General features: G+C 38.5%; 1 protein-coding gene across 3 annotated transcripts; it reads left to right on the top strand.

Moving 5' to 3' along the window:
• The first annotated feature begins 16,524 nt into the window (after positions 1–16,524).
• TMEM126A (transmembrane protein 126A) lies at positions 16,525–25,463 on the top strand. 3 transcript variants are annotated; one of them, XM_052662229.1, is made up of 5 exons: positions 16,525–16,649; positions 19,589–19,687; positions 23,245–23,438; positions 24,530–24,644; positions 25,192–25,463. In XM_052662229.1, the coding sequence occupies exons 2-5, from the start codon at positions 19,596–19,598 to the stop codon at positions 25,382–25,384; spliced, it is 594 nt and encodes a 197-aa protein (XP_052518189.1). In that variant the 5' UTR covers positions 16,525–16,649; positions 19,589–19,595; the 3' UTR covers positions 25,385–25,463. The 3 variants fall into 3 exon arrangements, with proteins under 3 accessions (XP_052518189.1, XP_052518192.1, XP_052518191.1); XM_052662232.1 differs by having other exon boundaries at positions 16,549–16,644; XM_052662231.1 differs by having other exon boundaries at positions 16,549–16,649; positions 19,554–19,687.
• The last annotated feature ends 2,367 nt before the right edge of the window (positions 25,464–27,830 follow it).

Raw genomic sequence — 27,830 nt, 5'->3', positions numbered from 1 at the left:
CTTTTATACAATAGAAAAGGTAGGGAAGTATGTCAATATTTTCCTTTGGCTTTGGGAAGCAGTACTTGTCAAAGTCTCTGTAAGAGGCCATAAAGGGGAATTAGGGAAATCTTGATCTGAGCCTGAGCCCAAAGGTAAAACTAGGTGAACCACAGTGAAGAGAGGCAGCAAGTCTCTAGAGGCAAGACAGTTCAGAGGTGTGACGTACAGCCTGGACCTCCCTTCTCAAAGTTCAGATCCTGGCCTTACTATGCACCAATGGATGACTTTGAATAAGCTATTTTACCTCTCTGCACCTCAGTTTCCTCATCTGTAAAATGAGAAATAAAGACTACTTACCTCATAGTGTTGTCAGGACTAAATGAGTTAATACATGTAAATCAAAATTGTGGCCAACTCACAGGATGTTACTACCATTACCGCACACCAACTAATACAGTCCTTTCCCTAGCCTGTAGTTCTCAGTTTACCATTTTTCTAGAAAATATTAGAAAGAAGCGCAGCAAAGAAAATTTCTAACTTCCATTTGAATACATATTTATTTATTTGGCTAATATTAAGACATAGTGTATGAAAAACATTGTATACCATGTGTTGGGCATTTACCTAAACTTTCTGACTGCTTTGGAGTAAGGTTATAAAAATGGAACCACACCATACCTGGCCTATAGAAGGTGCTCAATAAATGTGTTTACATTTGTCTGTTTTCCCTGGTATTTTCCCCGAGTCATATAACAATGACTAAGATATGGTCCCAACTATAAGCTCTTACCTTCTCTCTTGGATTTTTCCCCTCCATTTCCTCCAACTGCCTTATTAGCCATGTGATTATCCTGTTTTGTGTTTACTGTATCACACTGTATTGCTTGCAGTGTATTGTATAATATTGATTTTCTTCCTGCTTTTGAACAATTATATTGGCATGTATAAACTATTGAGCATTTTAATTTCCAAGCTTAAGCAGTAATCTAATAATAAGGAAATTATATTCTACAGATGTGGCTGAATTTCACAGAACCTGATCACTTACTTTTCTAGGCCTCATTAAAAAAAAAAAAATTGTTCCAAATATACATAATGCATATTCCTCTACTTTCAACATCTTCTCCTCTTCAAAGTCATACTATCATTAGTAAGTATGAATAATTGAATCTTGGTAGCCCTGAATACCACCAGCTTCACTAAAGTAACAAGGCCCCCTAAAAGCCTCCCCAAGATTAGACATAGCAGAAGAGTAGTGAACTTAAAAGATATAACAATAGCAACTTCAAAATAAAACTGAAAAAAACTAGCACAGTATTAGTGAGTAGACTTATATATCTATAATTGAAGACAAAGAAGTGATTAAAAAAAAGTTTGAAATAGTAATGGCCAAAACTTTCCAAATTTGATAAAATCTATAAAACCAGATTCAATGATTTCCAGATCAAAATGGTGACACAACAGGCCCCTAAACTCATCTCCCACCATAAACACACTGAATCTACAGCTACACATGAGCAAATCCCTCTGAAAGAAGTCCAGCGGCCAACAAACACATGAAAAGATGTTCAATATCACTAATTATTACAGAACTGCAAATAAAACTACAATGAGGTATCAGCTCACACCAGTCTGAACGGTCATTATCAAAAAATCTACAAACAATAAATGCTGTAGAGGGTGTGAAGAAAAGAGAACCCTCTTACACTGTTAGTGGGAATGTAAATTGGTACACCCACTATGGAGAACAGTATGGAGGTTCCTCAAAAAACTAAAACTAGAACTAGCATATGAGCCTGCAATCCCACTCGGGGCATATATCCAGAGAAAACCATAATTCAAGAAGATACATGCACCCCAGTATGCATTGCAGTACAATTTACAATAGCCAGGACATGGAAGCAACCAAAATGTCCATCAACAGAGGAATGGATAAAGAAGATGCTGTACATAGATACAATGGAGTATTACTCAGTGATAAAAAGAAACGGTGCAATTTGCAGAGAACCTGGATAGACCTAGAGACTGTCATACACAGTGAAGTAAGTTAGAGAAAAACAAATATCATTTATTAATGCTTATATGAGGCATCTAGAAACATGGTAGAGATGAACTTATCTGCCAAGCAGAAATAGAGACAAAGATGTAGAGAACAAACGTATGGATACCAAGGTGGACAGAGGGGGTAGGATGAATTGGGAGATTGGGATTGACATATATACACTACTATGTTTAAACAGATAACTAATGAGAACCCGCTCCACAACAGAGAACTCTACTCAATGCTCTGTAGTAACCTAAATGGGAAGGAAATCTAAAAAAGAGGGGATATATGTATATGTATAACTGATTGACGAGCAGAAACTAACACAACATTGCAAAGCAACTACAGCCAATAAAAATTAATTTTGAAAAAGAAATCTAGAAAACTAGCTGAGCAACTCCTACATATCAGGCAAACAAGAAAATGTACACAACAAAATATGTAGGAAAAGCTGAGAAACAGTATTGCCATAAGACCCACTGCCAACTGAATGACACACTATCAGGGGAAACTTGAAAATCCCAGTTTATTTCTGAGGAGAGAAGGAACAGTGTCCCAACATTTGAAGAAGGACTTGTAAAACGACTAAATTTGTTTAATTTTCCTACTATTCATCTGTAAAATGAGAGTAATATTTATGTCTTGGGGATACTGTAAGGATTAATTAAACAACCTAAATGTCCATTCACAGATGAATGGGTAAACAAGATGTGATACATATATACAATGGACTACTACTCAGCCATAAAAAAGAATGAAATAATGCCACTGCAGCAACATGGATGGACCTAGAGATTATCACACTAAGTGAAGTGAGTCAGACAAAGACAAATATATGATGTCACTTATACGCTTAATTTAAAATATGCCACAAATGAACTTACCTATGAAACACACTCACAGACAATAAACTGGTAGGTGCCAAGGATCTGGGGTTTGGGGAGGGATAAAGTGAGAGTTTGGGATTAGCAGATACAAACTATTAAATACAGAATGGATAAACAATATGGTGCTACAGAAGAGCACAGGAAACTATATTCAATATCCTGTGATAAACCATAATGGAAATGAATATGAAAAAGAATTTAGAAGGCAAAGTGGTTGTCTGAGGAGGCTTTACTAATAGCTGAGAAAAGAAGAGATCAACAGAATGTGGAGTTCCAAAGAATATCAAGGAGAGATAAGAAAGCCATCTTAAGTGAACAATGCAAAGAAATATAGGAAAACAATAGAATGGGAGAGACTAGAGATATCTTCCAAAAAATTGGAGATATCAAGGGAACATTTCAGGCAAGGATGGGCATGATAAAGGACAGAAGTGGCAAGGACCTAACAGAAGCAGAAGAGATTAAGAAGAGGTGGCAAGAATACACAGAAGAACTACACAAAAAAGGTTTTAATGACCTGGATAACCACAACAGTGTGGTCACTCACCTAGAGGCAGACTTCCTGGAGTGTGAAGTGAAGTGCCTTAGGAAACATTACTACCAAAAAGCTACTGGAGGTGATGGAATTCCAGCTGAGCTATTTCATTTCCTAAAAGACGATGTTGTTAAAGTGCTACATTCAATATGCCAGCAAATTTGGAAAACTTAGCAGTGACCACAGGACTGGAAAAGATCAGTTTTCACTCCAATCCCAAAGAAGCAAAATGTCAAAGAATGTTCAAACTACCATGCAATTGCACTCATTTCACATGGTAGCAAGGTAATGCTCAAAATCCTTCAAGCTAGGCTTCAACAGTATGTGAACCGAGAGCTTCTGGATGTACAAACTGCCTTAGAAAAGGCAGAGGAACCAGAGATCAAACATCCAACATTCATTGGATCACAGGGAAAGAAAGGGAATTCCAGAAAAACATCTACTTCTGCTTCATTGACTATGCTAAAGACTTTGACTGTGTGGATCTCAACAAACTGGGGAAAATTCTTAAAGAGATGACAATACCAGACCACCTTACCTGTCTCCTAAGAAACCTGTATACAGGTCAAGAAGCAACAGTTAGAACTGGACATGGAACAACAGACTGATTCAAAATTGGGAAAGGAGTACATCAAGGCTATATATTGTCACCCTGCTTATTTAACTTCTATTCAGAGTACATCATGTGAAATGCTGGGCTGGAAGAATCACAAGCTGGAATCAAGATTGCTGGGAGAAATATCAACAACCTCAGATATGCAGATGACACCACTCTAATGGCAGAAATTGAAGAGGAACTAAAGAGCCTCTTGATGAGGGTAAAACAACAGAGTGAAAAAGTTCACTTAAACTCAACATTCAAAAAACTAAGATCACGGCATCTGGTCCTAATTTTTCACAGCAAAGAGACAGGGGAAAAGTGGAAATGGTGACAGGGTTTATTTTTTTGGACTCCAAAATCACTGCAGATGGTGACTGCAGCCATGAAATTAAAAGATGCTTGCTCCTTGGAAGGAAAGCTATGACAAATCTAAACAGTGTATTAAAAAGCAGAGACATCACTTTGCTGACAAAGGTTCTCAATAGTCAAAGCTATGATTTTTCAAGTAGTCATGTACACATGTGAGAGTTGGACCATAAAGAAGGCTGAGCACTGAAGAATTGATGCTTTTGAATTGTGGTGTTGGATAAGACTCTAGAGAGTCCCTTGGACTGCAAAAAGATCAAACCAGTCAATTGTAAAGGAAATCAACACTAAGTATTCACTGGAAGGACTGATGCTAAAGCTAAAGCTCCAATACTTTGGCCACCTGATACGAAGAGCTTATTCACTAGAAAAGACCCTGATCCTGGGGAAGATTGAAGGCAGGAGGAGAAGAGGGTGACAGAGAATAAGGTGGTTGGATGGCATCACTGACTCAATGGACATGAGTATCAGCAAACCCTGTGAGAAAGTGAAAGACAGGGAAGACTGGCAAGCTGCAGTCCATGGGGTCGCAAAGAGTCAGACATGACTTAGCAACTGTACAACAATATATATATTAATCAACTATACATGAATAAAATGAGCTTTTTTAAAAAGATCCTGCACCCCAGGTGCACACCAAGCCAACTGTCTCAAAGTTGGCAGGAAAATTCACTGCACTTTCTCTTGCCAGAACCTTTACTGCCCACACAGTGTGGTACCATTAGGAGGAAAACCTCAATTTGCATACTCTTCCTGGTGAGGGAAACAAGTAGAATTTATGTCCATCACTCAGACTTTTAAGGGCCTGAGGGACCATTCTCCATCTCACTTGAATCCAAGTACCAACAGAAATGAAGGGGCCAGATTAGGGATATCTAAGAACTCAACCATCAGTGTGCACCAGTCTCCATTACCAGACAGACTAGGTAGAGATCCAAAGCTGCAGCTTACTACAGCACCAAAGAGGCCACAGTATCAAAGAGACCCTCCAGCAGGAGTTTTCAAGAAGAATTAGCAAACTTCTTAAAGCACAGAGAGTATGTATCCCCAGAAAATATTTGAGTGGCCTCCAGAATCACTAGCCAGGCTACGTGGAACAAGTTCTCCCTATACAGTTGCAGAATGAAAAATCCAGGAGTGATGCCTGATTTTTCAAATGCTAAAGTCCCAACGAAAAGTAACAAGCCATACAAAGAAACAAGAAAAGAGGCACATTTAAAGGAAGAAATTAAATCTCCAGAAACTAACTCTAATGAAACAAACAGAAATGTATTAATTACCAAAAAAGTAAAAATTGTGACAAGGATACTCGATGAATTAAAAGAGAACATGGACACCTAACTGAAATCAGGAAATTATGCAATGAACAAAATGAGAAAATCAACAAAGGAAGGAAACTATGAAGAAGAACCAACAGAAATTCTAGAACTTAAGAATGCTGTAAATATCTAGATTGAAAAATTCACTAAAGGGACTCAAAAGCAAAGGCAAGAAATCAGAAGAAATAATCAGTGGAAGACATAACTTCCAAAAGTTTTTTTTGGGGGGGGGGGGTGGCATATAGCTCAGGGGTAAAGCATTTGACTGCAAAAGTTGTTTAGTTTTTTCTTTGTTTGTTTTTACTGCAGAGGAGACAAGAAAAAAAAATGAATGATGAAAAATGAAGACATCATAAAACACTCTGGGGTCATTATCAAATGGAACTATATATGCATCATGTGAATCCTAGCAGGAGAAGAAAGAAAGAAGAAATAATGGTCAAAATCTTACCAAATCTGAGGAGGGAAGTGGACATACAAATTCAAGATATTCAAGAAACTCCAGTTAGGAAAAATCTAAAGGGATTTGCAATGAGAGATGTTGCTGAAAGAGAAAATCAAGAAGATATGACCACTGGTTGACCAGAGCGCTGGATCAGGGCAAAACAGCTTCTCTTCCACTCTCTGTCCTTAGAACGCTCATTCTGCCCTTGAAAATGGTAGGAACCATTTACGAGGACACAGCCTTGAGACAGCAGTGTTGTTGAGACCATCCAGATAGCATATATATGACTGAACCCAGTTAAGGCCACTCTGTAAACTTAGAGATTCTGACAGGTGATGTGGAGATCTACTCACCTTGCAGCTGTCCAAGATAAGCCCTGTATCTAAATTCCCTTGCTTAATAAAACTGCCACCCACCAAGATGAAGTGGTCTGCTTCATTCATCAGTCTCTCCTTGCCCTCCTTGTGTGGGGGCCAGTTTGCAAATCTACAGACATTATAATCAAATTGTCAAAAGTCACAGGCAAAGGATCTTAAAAACAGCCAGGGAAAAGCAACTTGTTATGTACAAAGAAGCTACTAGTAGATTCTAAGAGATTTCTCAGTGAAAACTCTGTAGGCTGGAAAGGAGTAAGATGATATATTTAAAGTATTGAAAGAAAAAAATGCCAACCAAGAATAGTATAACTTGGAAAACTGTTCTTCAAAAAACAAAGGAGAAATAATTTCCTACAAAAACCAAAGTTGAGGGCGTTCCTTACCACTAGACCTGCCCTACAAAATGCTGAAGGGAATCCTTCCAGTTAAAGCAAAAAGGACTATAAGCAACAACACAAAACCATACAAAAGTATAAAACTCCCTGGTAAAGGTAAGTATTCTGTAGTGTGATAATGTATATGTGTAAATCACTTTACAATCTAATATAGAATTTAAGATACAAAAGCATAAAAATTGTTGTAAATTTGTTAATGGCATGTAATATAAAAGAAGTAACTATATCATCAATAACATACATGAGCATACCTCATTTTATTGCTTTATTGTGCTTTGTAGATACTTTGTTTTGTACAAATTGAAGATTTGTAGCAACCAGTCAGACACCATTTTTCCAACAGTATTTACTCTCTTCATGTCTGTCATAGTTTAGTAATTTTTGCAATATTTCAAACCATTTACCTGAAAAAGATTATGATTCACTGAAGACTCAGATGATGGTCAGCATTTTTCAGCAATAAGGTATTTTTAAGACATGTACATTGTTTTTAAAGACATAATACTATTGCACACTTAATAGACTATATACAGTGTAAATGTAACGTTAATATGCACTGGTAAACCAAACAATTTGTATGATTTGCTTTACTGTGATATTTGCTTTATTAAGGTGGTCTAGAACAAAAATCACAATCTCCAAGGTGTGCCTGTAATGAGAAAGGCAGAGATATAGAGGAGGAGAGATTTTACAGGAAACTGAAGTATCCGTTTAAAATAAATTGTTATAATTTTAAGATGTTTCATGTCATTGCAATGGTAATCACAAAGAAAATACCTTTATAATTTATACAAAGGAAAATGAGAAGAGAATCAAAATATTAAAACATTCTCAGGACAGATAACATGTTAAACTACAAAACAAGCTTTTACACAATTAAGACTGAAATTATACAGAGTATCTCCTCTGGCTACAATGAAATGAAACTAGAAATAAATGGTAGAAGAAAAATAGGAAAACCACAAAAATATGGAAATTAAACACTGTACTCTTTTTTCAAGATCATTCAATATATATGTGTACATTACTCAAATATATTCTGTCAGTATATATTACACTAAATTAAACTTAAGTCTGTTTCATCAATAGGTATAACTAAAGTCACTCAAATTTCAATCCAAATACATTCACTTTGTTTAGTATAAACCAAATCCCTTTTACTGTACTTGAACCAATTCACGTCACTGTTGGTAGAGGCAAAGCACCATGGACCTTCCTGCATGTCCTTGCTGAATATATCCAACTGCAAGACTTACCGCTCCTCTGACGCTCCACCCTTTGTATGGCGAGTTACATACAAGTCACATTCACCACAGCTGACAAAAACAGTCTTTATTTTTTCCCCTCTTTGTACACAGAAACTCCTATGTATTTATATTTTAAGGTAAAAGACAAAGTTTTAATCATGTATTTACATTTTGGTTTCTTTTTTCATTACAACAAAATTGATAGTATCATTATTATCATACTAAGTCAAGTCAGAAACAGACAAATATCATATGATATCACTTCTATGTGGAATCCAAAAAAATGATCCAAAGAACTATTTATAAAACTGAAATAGACTCACAGACATAAAAACTTACGGTTACCGAGGAGGGAAGAAGGGGAGGAATTAATTAGGAATTTGGGATTAACAGATACACACTACTATATATAAGACAGACAGACAATGAAGAGCTACGGCAGAGCACAAGGAGTCACAGTCAATACCTTGTAATAAACCACAGTAGAAAAGTATCTGAAAAAGAGCATGTATGTATTTATCATATATGTATAACTGAATTACTTCACTGTACATCTGAAACATTGTAAACTATATTTCAGCTAAAAAGCTTTTTAAAAAAGACACAATTGACATACAACATCATATTAGTTTCAGGTACACAACATAATGATTTAATACATGTATATATTTCAAAATGATTACCTCAATAAGTCTAGGTAATCTCCATCACCACGTACATGTATAATTTTTTTTCTAGGAATGGGAACTTTTAAGAGTTACTTTCTTACCAACATCACTTCCAGGTATATAGCTCAAGAGACTTCAGAGCAAGATGTTGAAGAGATATTTAGACACCAATATCCATGACAACACTATTCACAACAACCAAGTGAAGCAGTGCAAACACCCACCAAGAGAAGAATGGATAAAGAGACTGGTGCAGTGGCTTCCCTGGTGGCCCAGTACTCTGAGCTCCCAGTGTAGGGGGTCCAGGGCGATCTCTGTACAGGGACATATTGCTGTCATTCAGTCACTAAGTCATGTCCAACTCTTTGCAACCTCATGGACTGCAGCAAGCCAGGCTTCTCTGTCCGTCACTGTTTCCCAGAGTTTGCTCAAATTCACGTGCATTGAGTCGGTGATGCCATGATCCCACATAACTAAGCCCATGAGTAGCAACTAGGGAAGCCCACACACCACAACAAACAAACTACATGCAGCAACAAAGACCCAACACGGTCAAAATAAATAATTAGAAAAAGATATTGTGATATATGTATACACACACACATATATTCATAGACTATAATACTGAAAGTGAAGTTAAAGTGTTAGTAGCTCAGTTGTGTTGACTCTTCGTGATCTCATGGACTGTAGCCTGCCAGGCTCCTCTGTCCATGGGATTTCCCAGGAAAGAATACTGGAGTGGGTTGTCATTTCCTTCTCCAGGGGATCTTCCCAACCCAGGGATCGAACCTAGGCCTTTCACACTGCAGGCAGATTCTTTACTGTCTGAGCCACCAGGGAAGCCCAAATTGTAATATTATTCACTCTTAAAAAACAACAGAAATCCTGTCACATGCTATAAAAGGGATAAAACTCAGGGACACTATCCTAAATAAAATACATCAGTCACAAAATGACAAATAATGTATGATTTCACTCCCATAAAGTATATAAAGTAGTCTAACTCATAGAAACAGAAAGCAGAAAGGTGGTTACCAAGGGCTGAGGGGAGTGAAGAGGAGTAATTAGCATCTAGTGGGTACAGAGTTTCAGGGTTGCAAAATGAAAAAGTTCTAGAGATATATTGCTTAACAATGTGAAAACACTTAACACTACTATACACTTTAAGGTGAAAAACATAGTAAATTTAGTGATATGGTTTTTTACCACAATTTTTAAAACTAGAGCCAGATACTATTTAGACTTGCAAAATGCAAAAGATTTCACCACCAAAAGATTTGCTTTCTAAGATAATACTTTGGATAGAATGACACCAGACGTAAATGAATCTATAAAAAAAAAAGAAAAAGAAAAACACTAGAGATTGAAAATATGTGGATAAATATAAATTTTCTTAGTTTTAAAGTTATTTCACAGACAAATCACTACTGATATCAAAAAATGGTTATGTGGTGTGTAGTTTATAACATGTATGGAAGCAAATGTATGACCACAATAATACGAAGACTGAGAAGAAATGAAAGTATACCATGGTAACATTCTCACTTGTATAGTGGTAAAATATCACTTGAAGATCTATTCAGTCCAGTCGCTCAGTCGTGTCCAACTCCTAGCAACCCCGTGGACTACAGCACGCCAGGCCTCCCTGTCCATCACCAACTCCCAGAGTTTATTCAAACTCTTGTCCATCGAGTTAGTGATGCCATCCAACCATCTCATTCTCTCTCATCCCCTTCTCCTCCTGCCTTCAGTCTTACCCAGCATCAGGGTCTTTTCCAATAAGTCAGTTCTCCGCATCAGGTAGCCAAAGTATTGGTGTTTCAGCTTCAGCATCAGTCCTTCCAATGAATATTCAGGACTGATCTCCTTTAGGATGGACTGGTTGGATCTCCTTCCTGTCCAAGGGACTCTCAAGAGTCTTCCTCAGCACTGCAGTTCAAAAGCATCAATTCTTTGGCGCTCAGCTTTCTTTATAGTCCAACTCTCAAATCCATGCATGACTACTAGAAAAACCATAGCTTTGACTAGATGGACCTTTGTCAGCAAAGTAATGTCTTTGCTTTTTAATATTTTAATATGCTGTCTAGGTTGGTCATAGCTTTTCTTCCAAGGAGCAAGCGTCTTTTAATTTCATGGCTGCAGCCACCATCTGTAGTGATCTTGGAGCCTCCAAAAATAAAGTCTCTCACGGTTTCCATTGTTTCCCCATCTATTTGCTATGAAGTGATGGAACCGGATGCCATGTTCTTCATTTGTTGAATGTTGAGTTTTAAGTCAACTTTTTCACTCTGCTTTTTCACTTTCATCAAAAAGCTCTTCAGCAAGTTCCTCTTCACTTTCCGCCATAAAGGTGGTGTTATCTGCATATATGAGGTTATTCATATTTCTCCTGGCAATCTTGATTCCAGCTTGTGCTTCTTCCAGCCCAGCGTTTCTCATGATCTACTCTGCATAGAAGTTAAATAAGCAGGGTGACAATATACAGCCTTGACGTACTCCTTTCCCAGTTTGGAACCAGCCTGTTGTTCCATGTCGGTTCTAACTGTTGCTTTTTGACATGCATACAGATTTCTCAGGAGGCAGATAAGATGGACTGTGACAAGTTAAAGATGTTGTTGTGAGTTGAACTGTGACCCCCTACCCAAATACATTTTCAAGTTCTAGTCCCCAGTACCTGTGAATGTATCCTTATTTGGAATTAGCATCTTTGAAGATTTAAGTTAAAATGAGGTATATTGGATTAGGGTGAATGCTTAACCAACGGTGTCCACTTACACAATAAGAGAAATTTGGGTACACAGACATACACAGAGGGAAAGGCCACACTAAGTCACAAAGACACAAAGAGAACCACCATATGAAAATAAAAGCAGAGATTGCGGCAATACTTCTACAGGTGAAGAGACCCTAAGCATTGCTAGAAACCACCAGAAGGAAGGGAGCATAGAACAGACTGTCCTTCAGCACTTCCAGAAGGAGCTAACCTGGCTAATACACTGATTTCAGATTTCTAGCCTCCAAAATAGGGAGTGAATCAGTTTGTTATTTTAAGCCACAAAGCCTGTGGTACTTTCCTGGTACCATGTGTAAACTAAAAGAGAGGTAGACAGTATATGCTAAATCAACTGTTACCATTTTCTAAAAGAATTATACCTAATAGGCCAATGGAGAAACAAAACAGAATTTTAAAATATTCAGTTCAAAAAATAAAGGCAGAAGAAAGTGAAGGGGAATGTAGAACATATGAAACGAATAGAAAACAAATATTAACAGCAAGACGATAGATTTATGACCCTAGAATATAAAAATCACTTTAAATATAAATGGCTAGACACCTTCTTCATTAAAAGAAAGAAACTGTCCATTTCGATTTTTAAAAAACAATATCCAATTATATACTATTTATAAGAAGCCTACATTAAGCATAAAAACACGAATAGATTAAAAGTGAAACAATGGGAAAAACTATGTCATGTTCAGTTCAGTTCAGTTGCTCAGTCGTATCCGACTCTTTGCGACCCCATGAATTGCAGCATGCCAGGCCTCCCCATCTATCACCAACTCCTGGTGTTTACCCAAACTCATGTCCATCGAGTCGGCGATGCCATCCAGCCATCTCATCCTCTGTGGTCCCCTTCTTCTCCTGCCCCCAATCCCTCCCAGCATTAGGGTCTTTTCCAATGAGTCAACTCTTCACATGAGGTGGCCAAAGTGTTGGAGTTTCAGCCTTAGCATCAGTCCTTCCAATGAACACTCAGGACTTGTCTCCTTTAGGATGGACTGGTTGGATCTCCTTGCAGTCCAAGGGACTCTCAAGAGTCTTCTCCAGCACCACAGTTCAAAAGCATCCATTCTTCGGCACTCAGCTTTCTTCACAGTCCAACTCTCACATCCAGACATGACCACTGGAGAAACCATAGCCTTGACTAGACACTAATCAAAAGAAAGTTATTGGAAGGACCTACCTGGGAGTCCAGTGGTTAGATTCCATGCTTCCAGCACAGGAGGCACAGGGTTCAATCCGTGTTCGTGGAACTAAGAACTTGCATGACACATGGTATGAACAAAAAAACAAGAAAGAAAAGTTACTGGAGTGGCTATGTTAATATTAAATAAAGTGCAAAGCAAAGCATATTACCAATTATTAAGGTTATTTCAAATGATACAGAGATAAAGGTTTATTCATATAATAATGAAGCTTCAAAAAAACATGAAGCAAGAGCTGATAGAAATGAAAGGAGAAACACAACAATTCCTATAATAGAGATTTCAATAACCTTTCTCAATAATTGATAGAACAAGTTGGTTGAAATTCAGAAAGAATAAAGAATTCTTCATTATCAATCAACTTATGGTATTGAGGTTTTTGAAAATTTGGCACAGCAGCAGCATATACATTATTTTTAATCACATATGAAACATTTACACAGATGGACCAGAATCTGGGCTATAAATACCAATAAATTTAAAAGGATCAAGTCATACAAAGTATATTCTCTGACCACAGTGGAATAGAATTAGAAATCAATAACAGAAAGGTACTCAAAAAATTGAACTATTAGGAAAGTAACACACTTCTGAGAAATTCACAGGTCAAAGAAAATAGCAGAGAGAATACAGAAAGTGTTTGGAACTAAACTAAAAGAGTGAACAGTGTTTCAAAATCTGCTGTTGTTGTTTAGTCACTAAGCTGTCTCCAACTCTTTTGGGGCCCCCTGCACTGTAACCTGCCAGGCTCCTCTGTCTACGGGATTTCCCAGGCAATAATACCGGAGTGAGTTCCCATTTCCTTCTCCAAGGGATCTTCCCAATTTTAGGATCAAACCCGTGTCTCCTACATTAGCAGGCAGATTCTTTACCACTGAGCCACCAGGGAATTAAGGCAGTACTTGGAGCGAAATTCATAGCATTAAACTCACATATGGAGTACAACAAGATTTCACACCAATGATCTCAGCTTCCTCCTCAAGAAATCACAAAAAGAGGACCAATTTAAATCTCAGGTAGGAATAAGAAAGGAAAAAATATAGAACTGAGCAGAATACAATCAAACTGAAAACAGAAAAAAGCAAACCAAACAAATCAATTAAATATGAAACTAGTTGAGAAGATTTAAAAAATTACAAACCACTTTACAATGACCAATAATAAGAAAGCAATGTGGCCTCACTACAAATTTTAGAGAAAAATAAAAGAAAACCTATGAACAATTTAAGACAATAAATCTAATAAATTTGACATTTCATCCTGTCTTGAAAGAACAGTTTCTTAATAAAATCTCAATGTACAAAATTGCTTTTATTACTCTAGAATGGCTTGCTTCAGATATTGTACAGCACACATACTTATTAATTTCAAATTAGCTTCAAACAATTGAAAATGACACTGGAATAAGAGTATAGAGTGTTAGAGGGAAAACGCGCTCACATGCACTCACACATACACACACACACAATCTGGTTTTCCCAAACTTTCTCATTTACCTCGGAAACTTTCCAGCTGGGATGCACACCCACTTTTCACCTCCATATATGAGGGCCTGTTTTTATTTTCTGGTTCACTGACAAGCGACAGTTTGACAGTAGATAAAGTCCTCTCAAGATGTTCAAGCTGGTTTTAGAAAAGGCAGAGGAACAAGAGATCAAATTGCCAACATCCACTGGATCATCGATAAAGGAAGAGAGTTCCAGAAAAACATCTATTTCTGCTTTATTGACTATGTCAAAGCCTTTGACTGTGTGGATCACAAAAAACTGTGGAAAATTCTTCAAGAGATGACAATACCAGACCACCTGACCTGCCTCTTGAGAAACCTATACGCAGATCAGCAAGCAACAGTTAGAACTGGACATGGAACAACAGACTGGTTCCAAATAGGAAAAGGAGTACGTCAAGGCTATATATTGTCACCCTGATTACTTAACTTCTATGCAGAGTACATCATCAGAAATGCTGGGCTGGAAGAAGCACAAGCTGGAATCAAGATTGCAGGGAGAAATATCAACCTCAGATATGCAGATGACACCACCCTTATGGCAGAAAGTGAAGAGGAACTGAAAAGCCTCTTGATGAAAGAGGAGAGTGAAAAAGTTGGCTTAAAGCTCAACATTCAGAAAATGAAGATCATGGCATCCGGTCCCATCACTTCATGGGAAATAGATGGGGAAACAGTGGAAACAGTGTCAGACTTTATTTTTCTGGGCTCCAAAATCACTGCAGATGGTGACTGCAACCATGAAATTAAAAGACGCTTACTCCTTGGAAGGAAAGTTATGACCCACCTAGATAGCATATTCAAAAGCAGAGACATTACTTTGCCAACAGAGGTCATCTAGTCAAGGCTATGGTTTTTCCTGTGGTCATGTATGGATGTCAGAGTTGGACTATGAAGAAAGCTGAGCGCCAAAGAATGGATCCTTTTGAACTGTGGTGTTGGAGAAAACTCTTGAGAGTCCCTTGGAGTACAAAGAGATCCCACCAGGCCATTCTAAAGATCAGTCCTGGGTGTACATTGGAAGGACTGATGCTGAAGCTGAAATTCTAATACTTTGGCCACCTCGTGGGAAGAGTTGACTCACTGGAAAAGACACTGATGCTGGGAGAGATTGGGGACAGGAGGAGAAGGGGACGACAGAGGATGAGATGCTGGATGGCATCACCGACTCGATGGACATGAGTTTGGGTAAACACCAGGAGTTGGTGATGGATGGGGAGGCCTGGCATGCTGCAATTCATGGGGTCGCAAAGAGTGGGACACGACTGAGCGTCTGAACTGAAAGCCCTCTCAGCGAAGGGAGTGGGGAGAGGTCTTCTGCTCAGGTTTCCTATGAAGTCCCTCCCCCACCCCACCCCCCCGCCTTTATCTTGAATGCCACTTTCTCCTCAGATAAAGCTCAATTATTTTCCCAACAACTTCTACAAGAACTCTAACAGGATCCTCACAGCTTTACAAAATAACCAATGAGACTGTTTCTCCTCCTGCTTTCTAATAGAGGAAAGAGCCCCCTCCTGTTTGGTAAGTGAGGAAAGAGAATGCGAGGAGACAGGAACCAGAGGTCTTCAGAAGTTTGGATCAAGACTTTCGTCCTCAATTGTCCTGACTGATGGAGCCACAAGACTCCCGCTCTCTAGTTTTTCTTTAGCCTCATTCACCTAATCCTCCTTTCATAAACAATACAGAGAAAACAAGCTCCTGCTGCTCTTCAGGCGCTCAGATAATGGTGGCATGATCAACCAAACCGCACCACGAGCTCAAGATCCACGGGAGAACGGAAAATCGATGGAGCAAAGAAATCTCAAGTAATTTCAGACTTCGTTTTAACCGACGACCTATCTCGTATGCCGAGGGCTGTGCAATTTCATATATATATCCCTCGAGTCAGTACACGACGTGTAAACTATTGGCCAGGAAATTTTAAGTAACGTACCCAATAAGAGTTTCAACGAATGGGACGGGTTTCAGGTCACTCAGTTTTCACACTGAAATCTCACAATTTCCGCAGACGGTATCCTGAGAAGCGGGGACAGGTTGTAACCGGTACCCTCCGCGTTACCCAAACCTCTGGCCTCTGAGGCTCAGCGCCGCCCACTTGCGAGAAGGCCGAGCGCAGCCTCGGCCCCGGAAACCCAACCCGCCGCCGGCTCCGACCCGGCGCCCGCCTCCGACCAGTCACGTGGCGCCCAAAATGGCCGCGTCCGGGCGACTCGAGCGGAGCGTGGCGTGAGCCCTCGCGGGGCCAGCGAAGAGCCGCGGAGGCCGCGGCTGCACGGAGGCGCGCGTAAGGTACCAGCGCTCGGGAAGTGGGGCGCCGGCGGGGACTGAGAGATGCCCAGCGGATGACGCGCTGTTCTGCCGCAGCGTGGTAATGAGATCCCAGGACTGAGTCACAAGGAGAGGAGGGGAGTCGGTTCCATCGGTCCGACCATCCCTATACTTTCCACCCTAGAAGAAAAAATCTTATATTTAAATTAAGCATCTGGCGGCGGGGGCGGGGGAGGGGAAGAGGTTGGAAACCCATGCTTGAACTTAATCCCAGGTTTACTGCCAATTTACCGGGTGACCTTGGCCTAATTTAATTTTCATCGGCCCCACTTTCCTCATTGTCTCGTGAGCTATCTTAGATAACTAATGCAAAAGCCTTTCGAAATGTTTGTAATATTTAAACGTGGCATTGATTATCTTAGGTGTGGATATATTATTAATAACCAGGATACATACAGTGACCTACTGCGGACCAAATTAAGGGTGACTTTTAATAGCCACACTTAAGAAATGGCTAGCTCACAGCGGAAACCTCAGCAGTATGCAGAGCATAGAACAGGAAACTAGTGATAGCATTGATATTGCTATTGCTAAGTCATTTCAGTCGTGTCCGACTCTGTGCGACCCCATAGACGGCAGCCCACCAGGCTCCCCCGTCCCTGGGATTCTCCAGGCAAGAACACTGGAGTGGGTTGCCATTTCCTTCTCCAGTGCATGAAAGCCAAAGGTGAAAGTGAAGTCGCTCAGTCATGTCCGACTTAGCGACCCCCATGGACTGCAGCCTACCAGGCTCCTCCATCCATGGGATTTTTCCAGGCAAGAGTACTGGAGTGGGGTGCCATTGGCAGGACTTTTTGGAGAAACATTTCAGACATATACAACTGTACACCTTGTATATACTGAATTTGATTGTTTTTATCTCTCCACCACCCCGCCAACACAAAACTATTCAGCGTTCCTGTAGATCAGAGATCCTATCATGTTATTGTAACCAAGGCCCTCAAAAAGTTTGAGTCCAGGAAACCTAGACATAAATTTCCAAGCCTGCACTGTACTTAGGATAACTTGAACTTTGTTGTTTAGTTGCTACATTGTGTAGCCTGCCAGGCTCCTCTGTTCATGGGATTCCCAGGGAAGAATATTGGAGTGGGTTGCCACTTCCTCCTCCAGGGGATCTTCTCCACCTAGGGATCAAACCCACATCTCCTGCCTTAGCAGGTGGGTTCTTTACCACTGACCCATCAGCGAAGCCCTAACGAAGGCTATGAAATTCAGTGCACTCAACATTTCCCAAGGCATCTAATGGCTACCCAGTAAAATTTGTTAGTGTTATAAATTAATATTCTAGCAAATGAATAGTGAACCAAGAAAATTACTTAATAATGTATTACATTCTTTCTGCACTTTTGCTTTTCTTAACTCTGCTGCCCTGAAATATAATGAGCTAAATCTAATGAACTAAATCTTCAGGGTAAAATTCATCATTCACCCATTCCCTTACTCTCTTACTCACTTCAACTAGTGCCTAAGTCAACAGACTACCTGCCTGTGGACCAGAGGAAGGTTATCATTTGTTTCTTTGCAGCCAGCCAGAATGAGTTTTATATTTTTTAATTTTTAAAATTGTTTTGTTTTTCTAAGTATGCAACAAAGACCATTATGTGACCCACAAAGCCTAAAATATACTATCTGGCCCTTTAGAGAAGTTTGCTGACCTCTGCTTTAAGGTAGAGGTGAAATTGCAAGTGTCTTCTTCTACCTACTAAATAACAAATTATTTTCCAAAGTGGTTGTAATGAAAGTCGCTCAGTCGTGTCCGACTCTTTGCAACCCCACGGACCATAGCCTACCAGTCTCCTCTGTCCGTGGAATTCTCCAGGCCAGAATACTGGAGTAGGTAGCCTTTCCCTTCTCCAGGGGATCTTCCCAACCCAGCCACCCAACTCAGGTCTCCTGCATTACAGGCGGATTCTTCACCACCTAAGCAACAAGGGAAGCCCCAGGTAAGCCCCGTTGTACCCAAATTGGATACAATTTATGCTTCCAGCGGCATATGAGTTTCCCTTACCCCACATTCTTACCAGTAATTGAAATTTAATTTCTATTTCCCTGATTATAGTGGTTAAGCATATTTTCATATTTATTGGCTGTTTGGCTTTCCTCTGTTACAATTTCAAATTCAGGTTCCCTGGTGGCTCAGCAGTATTAAAGAATACGCCTAGGAGGCAGGAACCATGGGAGACACAGGGTCAGCCCCTGGGTAGGGAAGATCCCTGGGAGGAGGAAATAGCAACCCACTCCAGTATTCTTGCCTGGAGAATCCCTGGGACAGAACAGCCTGGCAGGCTACAGGCCATAGGGTTGCAAAGAGAAGTGCCTGTTAACACCTTTTGTCAATTTTTCTATTGAGTTGGTTGCCTTTCTCTTACTAATTTCTAGTACTTTACATATTCTGAGTACCAACAATGACTTCTTTGTCAGTTACATTACAAACATTTTCTCTACCACTGACTTATCTTTATGGTATCTCTGAATGAGTTCATTTTAACTGGTTAATACTAGTTTAAAATTAACTTTATGTATTTTATGGTTATTGCTTTTTGCAGATTTACAATATTTTTAAGGGTCACAAAAATGTTCTGTGTTTTCTGAAAGTTTCGTGTGTTGTCATCCACGTTCTGGTTTCTGTTTCATATAAAATTGTGGCAGTTTGGGGGCAGAGGTGTTTATGCTAATCAGTTTCATAGTCAAATTGATGATTATGAAATTAATAGAATTGTGGCAGTTTGGGGGCAGAGGTGTTTATGCTAATCAGTTTCATAGTCAAATTGATGATTATGAAATTAAGCTATAGCTAATTTTTTTAAACTAAATATTTATGGTCTTCAGAAGGCTTTTATAAGCCCTTTTGCTGTTTTTCTATAGATACACATTATTGAAAAATGACATTTTAATTTAAGGCTCAAGATGGAAAATCATGAACCAGATGGTACTATCATCAAGGAGAACTTAATTGATATCATAGCCAGAAAAATTAACCAACTCCCAGAAGCAGAAAGGTAAGATCCCCTCTTATACTTAAAAAAAATTGTATCAGGTGGATTTTCATCATTGATTCAATTTAGTTTGACTATAAATAACATACACTATCAGAAAGAAACTGAGATTTTTCTTGCATTGATGCGAAAGACAAGGCCCAGAGAGATTAGCCATTTTACTTGAAGGCTAAAATTCGTTTCTTTGGACATCTAATAGTTCTCAGTTTTTCCATTTGGCTTAGAGTAGGGACTAATGTATTTATTTACGGACTAATTTAAATAACAAAATTTTAGATTTTAAAACTGTCTTCTCAGTTCATTACCAGTCTTACCACACTCAATTCATTGTATTTACCAGTCTGAGAGTGCCATGTAACACACATAGCTAGACAAGAAATTTCAGAGAAATGGGATCATGGCTAAAAGATCACTGAGATATTAATTTATATAGGAAACAGGCTGACCTTTGAAGACAACAGTGAATGATTTGCGGTCCCTACAGAAAGTTCTTAGGTCTCCTTCGGAGGCAGCCACCCTGACCTTCCATTCACACTGAAAATCAGAGGAGTGGCATGTGCGTGTGCACAGGCAACAGGACAGCAGAGTCTGTCGTATTTGAGGAACCAGTGTTACTAAAGTATAAGGGAAGTGGGCATAAGGTTGGAGACACAGAGTTTTGAGCAGGGAATGACCCAGCTAACATTTCCAAAGAACATTCCAGTTGTTTTCTTTCAGGTAGGAGAGAAAAGGAAGTAAGGCCACCAGTAGGAAAACTAGCATAGTAATCCCAGGGAATGGTGGTGGCAGTTTGAAGTGAAAAAAAGGATGGATTTGAAATACATTTTGGAAGTATAATCTTACTATCTTGTACAAATTCCAATCTTGCTGACACCAGCTAAACAAGGGAGAACCTAAACCCAAGGCCAGTAATAAGAACTTAGTGAGATTTTTTTAAGCTGTATAGCCAACTCTCCTACCCCACCACCATACACACATACAGTTTTCCAGAGGTAAACAGAAAAACCTTTTTAAGCAAATAAAAGATATGCACCCATGTTTCCAGGCCAGTAAGGAAGGGAATGCCACAAAGACTAACACAAAGAAGGGTAGATGTGACAGCCTTGAAGAGAAGGAAGTGGGATGTGCTATTGGGACTTTCACCAAATTAGAATAAGCAATGGGGAAGTGAGCTAGAACTGCAAAGCAAGATTTAGTTTAGAAGTAAACTGTGTTCAGGCCCTGGCACCTAAGAAGGGCAGATGGCAGCACCTCCATATCTTTCCTTTGTTCCCTATTTTTCCTGTTTCTATTTTATGTGTCCTAGTTCTGTTTGAATCCTTCTTTCTTATATTATCAGTTGTTGTTTAGTCGATAAAGTCATGTCTAATTCTTTCCAATTCCATAGACTGTAGCCCCCCAGGGTCCTCTGTCCATGGGATTTCCCAGGCATGGGTTTGTTATTTGAAAAGTTCTTAAGTGTATTAGGCTTGAATATCAAACACTTCACTTTCTAATCTACAAAATAATTTCATGTAACAAATTTCATTGCCACTTGTTATTTCTGATCTTATATTTCATTTGTTCATGTAATCCAGTTATTTTTTATCTTTCCAAAAAAATCCTGAGTTCACGTTTCTAATTTGTATTAGAAACTTTTTGGGAACAGTGACCAGGTATGGCGCTGCTAGAAGACAATTTTCTATTGAATTATTAACTAAACAACATGACTTTAAGCCACAGGAAATTAAAATCTGGTTGGGAGACAGCAGACTTTGCTATTCATATTCCAGTTACACTCCTTGATATATTTAGGGACTTATTTATGTAATTTTCAATATTTAACATTAATATGGAGAAGGCAGTGGCACCCCACTCCAGTGCTCTTGCCTGGAAAATCCCATGAACGGAGGAGCCTGGTGGACTGCAGTCTATGGGGTCACTAAGAGTCGGACACGACTGAGTGACTTCATTCTCACTTTCCACTTTCATGCGTTGGAGAAGGAAATTGCAACCCATTCCAACATTCTTGCCTGGAGAATCCCAGGGACAGGGAAGCCCGGTGGGCTGCTGTCTATGGGGTCATCCAGAGTCAGACATGACTGAGGCAACTTAGAAGCAGCAACATTAATATATCAACATATTATAATGTATATAATAACTACATATATGGGCAAGTTATTTATCTTAGTATTTGTTCCCATGACTAAAAATGAAGATGATAGGTATTTCACAGTATTATTATGAAAATAACAGTATTTTAGAGGAAATGCTTAAGTTTCCCACTCCCTTAGCTCCCACAAAAATATACAGGTTTTTTCTTATTCATATGTTTTATGTCGTTACTGTTCGGTAGTTCTCCAGGCCCTCATCACAAATAGTCTTATGTACCCTAAGTTTCTAAACTGCCCTCTTTGTACTGCCATTACTGTTTTAGTACACTTCTGTTTAATTTCAAGTTTATGCATCTTTCAGTCTCCAGTAATAAACTATGAAAACACTGAAGGTAGACAATTTTCGTACCTTCATAGCCAAGTGTGTTGTATGCAGTAAGGTGCTCAGTGACGAAATGCCAAGTACTATTATGATTACAAAGTGACCAGTAAAAGAAGTAATATCTTATACAATGTAGAAAGCTCAATTAGGAATTCCTAGAAAAGCTGTCTTAAGATTGTTAATTAACCATAGTAGTGAGAGGGTTAGTCTGGCTAATTAAGAGTAATAAGAAAATTGAGAGACTGAAATGCCTGTGTTATAGGTGGCAAGGCAGGTGGTAAAAGAGTTAAAACAGTAGTTAAAACTCTCAGAAGAGTCTGAATTGGAGTATTTCAATATTCAGCAGTTTTAGGGTTGTTTTTTCCCCTGAAACTAAATAATGGATAGAATGTGCACTTTAAAACTTATATATACCATGCTTAAAAACCAGTTTTACCATTTACTATCCCAAAACATCATTTTTATTTCAATGAGTTCTTGTGAATTGCCTAGCATAGAGGATCCCTTAAATGTCAGTACTGTTCCACCCCCCTAACCCTGACACCAATGCTTCAAGATTAATAGGAAACATCAATTCGACCTTATTGAATGCCTTCTGTGTGTCAGGTGCTGTTGAAACCAAGATACTTGTATCTTTGTAGCCAGTCTTCAAGTTGTTTACAGGCTAGTTGGGAAGGCTAACATGTAAATCTATGATAAGACAGTACCACTTTATAATGTGTTGTGCTACAGGAAGTAAGTACTGGGCTTTGTAGGAGCCTAGAAAGGCATCTAAGTCAGACTCTTCAGAAGCTCTTCCCTGCTATATAGGGGTCCCAGGGCAGGAGGAATTCCCATACCAATACCTTTTACAAAATCACAAAACAAATTGTTCCACTGCATCCTTAATGTGTTGCCAAATTCAGAACCTTTCAGAATAAAAATCTCTATGTAAAACAATGATTTTAGGTTTGTTTTACAGAGCTGTAAGATATAAATATAATCCTAAAATCCTGATTAAGTTCTGTAACATATGCCGGAATTGTTCTTGGAGAGCTTAAGTACATGATAGAGCAAAAAGTTACTGTTTTTTCTCACCCATTCAGGAATCTGCTTGAAAATGGATCAACTTATGTTGGACTTAATGCTGCTCTCTGTGGCCTAATAGCAAATAGCCTTTTTCGACGCATCTTACATGTGACACAGGCTCGTATAGCTGCTGGCTTACCAATGGCAGTGATCCCATTTTTGACAGCAAATGTATCTTACAAAGGTTTTGTAAGTTTACCTTTGAATACAGGTAAGTTCTATTTCGCCAGTAAGTTCACTTTGGTATACAGTTTGCACCTTATGTCAATCCTTAAAGTAGCTATATGATTTAAGGTAGTCATGACGTGCGTACATCTGTCAGATTCGGATGGGTAAGACTGAACCTTGCTAGCCTCTGTAACGCAGCAATTAATTCATAATAGCATGTTCTACCAAACAAGTAAAATAGATACATGCACAGTAATGCTACTTTCCTCTACCTAACTTATCTTTCCCACAGTGCTTAGTAAGAAATACTTGGAAACTTTTTAAAAAAATGTTGACTGCCTTAACATTATAGGAGTTTCTTAAAGGGAAAAAACATTTTGTGGGAACAAGACTTTATGTAGTAAATCAAAAAGCACCAAATGTGTGTATGTACAGTAGTTATCAAATACATGGAGACTTGATTTCCCTTTGGACAGTTCACAGTGTTTGCTGAGTACTCCAAGTACAGCTAAATCATGAAAGATAAAATTTATGACTTCCAAAAAAAAAAATTACCACAGGTGGTAGCAGGGAAGGAGGCAGTCCATTTAAATTCTCTTAAGTGCTACTTCAAATTTGTTTAAATTGGATGAGTATTTTGTTTGAATCCCCAAGAACATTGTGCAAAGAATTTTGATATGCAGGGAAACAATGAACAGAATGAGTGAAAACATAAGTTAAATTTCTAGCACCATGTACTAATTTGAAAATGAATAATTTTATAAAAATAAAACCAGACTATATAATGTAAAAAATTTAAGATGAATTAAATTGTTAAAACAGATTTCCCATGGGTTTAAAAAAGTTTCTTAAAGACAAAAATACTAGCCCAGGTTTGCTAATACAAATGAAGAAAACTAGAGGCAGTGCAAACTGTTATATTCAAATAGAAAACAAATTAGGGAATTTTCCCTAAAATGGTTTTATCAGTTACTTGTTTTAATTATCCATATGTATACCTTTTAACATGCCTTGTAGAAATACATTTGCTGTATTACTGCTTGAAAATTGCCCATCTGTGATGCATATAAGGGGACCTTGAGTTCTTTAAGTGTTAGCTTGAATATCCATTTGCAGAACTAATTTGTTTCCTAGGTGATCTGCATTGTGAAACATGCACCGTAACACGAGGCGGATTGGTTGGTCTTGTTTTTGGTGGCCTGTACCCTGTTTTCTTGGCTATCCCTGTGAATGGTGGCCTAGCAGCTAGGTAGGATTATTTTCCATAATTACTGAAAAACTTAAGTACACTCTACTTTTTAGGGAATGTTACCTGTTTGATTTGAAAGCATTAATGAGCCTTGTTTTTTCCAAGTAATCAAAGAATATTTTTCAAGAATCTGAAAACACTTCTGGAAATTTATCTCACTAACCTCTTGGGTGTGAGGTTCAGGTTCGAAACATAAAGCTGCAAACAGTACTACTGTGACTATGCGTAACGTTCTTAAGAGTTTGTGTACTTCTTCTAAAAGAAAATTCTATCAGAAAATGTGTAGCTATAAGCCAAAATAACTTAGTTTTCTCTGATGAACTCTTGTACCAAACAACCTATGAGCTTCCAGAGGTGAAATGGGGGGAAAAAAGGGACAAAACAAAAGGCTAGTTTTTAGGACTAACAGACATTGAAGAGAATGCTATTACCTTAATCTTTACCCTAAGCTAGTTTTAAGACTTCTGGAATTACTATATGTTGTACATAAATTTATCACTTAATACAACTATCTCTTCTAGTGAACTGTTTCAATGTTTTCTTACAGGTATAATTCAGCCCTGCTACCAGAGAAAGGAAACATCTTCAATTACTGGATTAGGATTTCTAAGCCTGTCTTTAGAAAGATGTTATTTCCCATTTTGCTCCAGACTGGGTTTGCTGCATACCTCGGGTCTAGACAATATAAACTACTTATAAAGGCTCTTCAGTTACCAGAACCTGGCCTAGAAATTGAGTGATTGTTAAGCGAATCTGTACACAAAAATAAAACTATAAAAATAACCTACATCTGATTATGAATAAACAGAGACTTGTACATTTCTGGTACATTTCTGGGATCTACAGTATTCAACACTGTCCACTTAGGTAAGAACCTAACTTCCTCGTCTTCCCAATACTTTCTCCCACATTCACTTGCTCTACTCCTTTATATTAAGCACTTTGGTTTGTAACACAGGAAAAAACCATACAGCAGTTTTCATTAAAAACCTCATATCCAAACAGGAATGAAAATGGTGGGTAGGGGGTGGAGAGGTATCAACACACTACAGAAATGGTATTCATTTTCTTAATTCACTGTTTTCTGTAGGTATTATTCATAGATTCTTAGAACATATTTAAAAACATTCCTGGGACTTCTCTAGCAGTCTACTGGTTAAGATGCCACACTTCAAACCCTGGTCAGCTAAAAACAACAAAAACTCATTCCTCACAGTGATCAATTCCAGTATTCTTGCCAGATTATTCAGGCTTAGCTCAAGCTGTCCTAATGATAGGCTTCCCTGGTAGCTCAGTGTTAAAGCACCTGACATCAAGCCCTGAAAGAGTAGCCATGTTCTTCCTACTATTTCTAGTTTTGTTTTTTGAAGTATCAGTCTATTCCTGACTTCCTAAGATAGATAATATTTTTGAAATGACCAGTTGTTTTCCCTTCCTAAAACTTCATCTCAGTTCTTGAAACCATTTTACTTGACAGCATCTAAATTAGCATTGAGCTTCCCTGGTGGCTCAGCAGTAAAGAATCTACCTGCCAATGCAGGAGATGTGGGTTTGATCCCTGGGTCAGGAAGATCCCCTGGAGGAGGCAATGACAAGCCACTCTACTACTGTCTGGGAAATTCCATGGACAGAGTAGCCTGGCAGGCTACAGCCCATGGGATTGCAAGAGTCGGCCATGACTTAGCAACTAAACAATGATAGATCACTACTAGCCAACAAAACTATGATGAGGAAATATCTCTATACTGTATATGACTGATAACGTTAGCACTAGCCATATGTGGCTACTGAGCACCCAAAATGTTACTAGTGCACCTGAATAACTGAATTTATTTTGTTTAGCCATACCTAGCTAGTATCCTCGGCATTAGACAATGAAGATCTATATCAACACTTGCTTATGAAACAAGCTGGTCATACTAAATTACTGTGTCACCCTAGATTATTCACAAGCATCTTAACGATTCCTTTTCAAATACGGTGATACATCTGTTAGTCTTGTGCTATTTAAAATAATATAAAAACATTTAGCTTGTCACCTAAAAAAAGCAGCTTTGAGTGGGACAGACTTTCAGCGTCCCGTAAAGAAAAGAAAGCAGTACAGCCAAAGATTTAAAATTCAATTTATAAAATACAAGGGAATTCCCTGGCAGTCCAGTAGTTAGGGGAGCTTCCTTGGTGGCTCAGCAGTAAAGACTCCACCTGCAACACAAGAGCTGCGGGTTCAATCCCTGGATCAGGAAGATCCCCTGAAGAAGGACAAAGCAACCCACTACAGTATTCCTGCCTGGAGAATCCTATGGACAGAGGAGCCTGGGAGGCTATAATCCATGGGGTCACAGAGTTGAACATGACTAAAGTGACTTAGCATGCACAAACACCAGTGCTTTGACTGCTGAAGGTGCAGGTTTATTAATCCAGGGACCAGCAAGCCATGTGGCAGGGCTAAATAAAAACGAAGTCAAAAACCTAATAAAAACAGGTTATGTTAAAAAAAATCCCCTATCAAACTACATTTGGTAAGAAATGATCCCAATTATGAAGCAAAAGAATATATTTTACTATGGATATTCTCCAGGTTACAGAATTATGGCTGATTTTTCTTTTCATCTTGATTCCTTTCTGGATATTCCCAGTTTTCTGTAATGAATATGCTTTTAAAACTAGGAGGAAAAAAAAAAAAATATATATATATATATATATATATATATGTAAGGCTAAAAAGAAAACAAACCCTTTATTTTATAAAATATCTAGATAAAGCTCTGACCCAAAGTTATATAATTTTATATGCATTCTCACTTTTATTGAAAGCATGGTTCTACTCATCACAATAGAAAACCCCAATAAAATTCCTGACTTCAAAAATAAGAAACCCAAACTACTGCATCACACTTCTTAAAAACAGCACGGTGTAATCAACTTAGATAGTTCAAAACCCACTGATTTAACTATATTGATAATTCAGTACAAATTGTTTCCTTACTTAAACATTTCCACAGTACTTACTCCCTAGCATACCACCATCTGTAAACATAAAACAATTTACAACGGTTTCTGCAACCAAAAATGATTTTCTTTCTTATACCTGTCCTCTACCATATTTTTCTTAAATCATCTTCTCAATTAGTAGAAACAGGCAACATAGGCCAAAGAACCTGTTATTTTAAGCCTGTTGCTACAAAT

The sequence above is a fragment of the Budorcas taxicolor genome, chromosome 25 (genome assembly GCF_023091745.1).
Source record: "Budorcas taxicolor isolate Tak-1 chromosome 25, Takin1.1, whole genome shotgun sequence".
Lineage (NCBI taxonomy): Eukaryota > Metazoa > Chordata > Mammalia > Artiodactyla > Bovidae > Budorcas > Budorcas taxicolor.
This window is presented reverse-complemented; position numbering and strand designations above follow the sequence as displayed.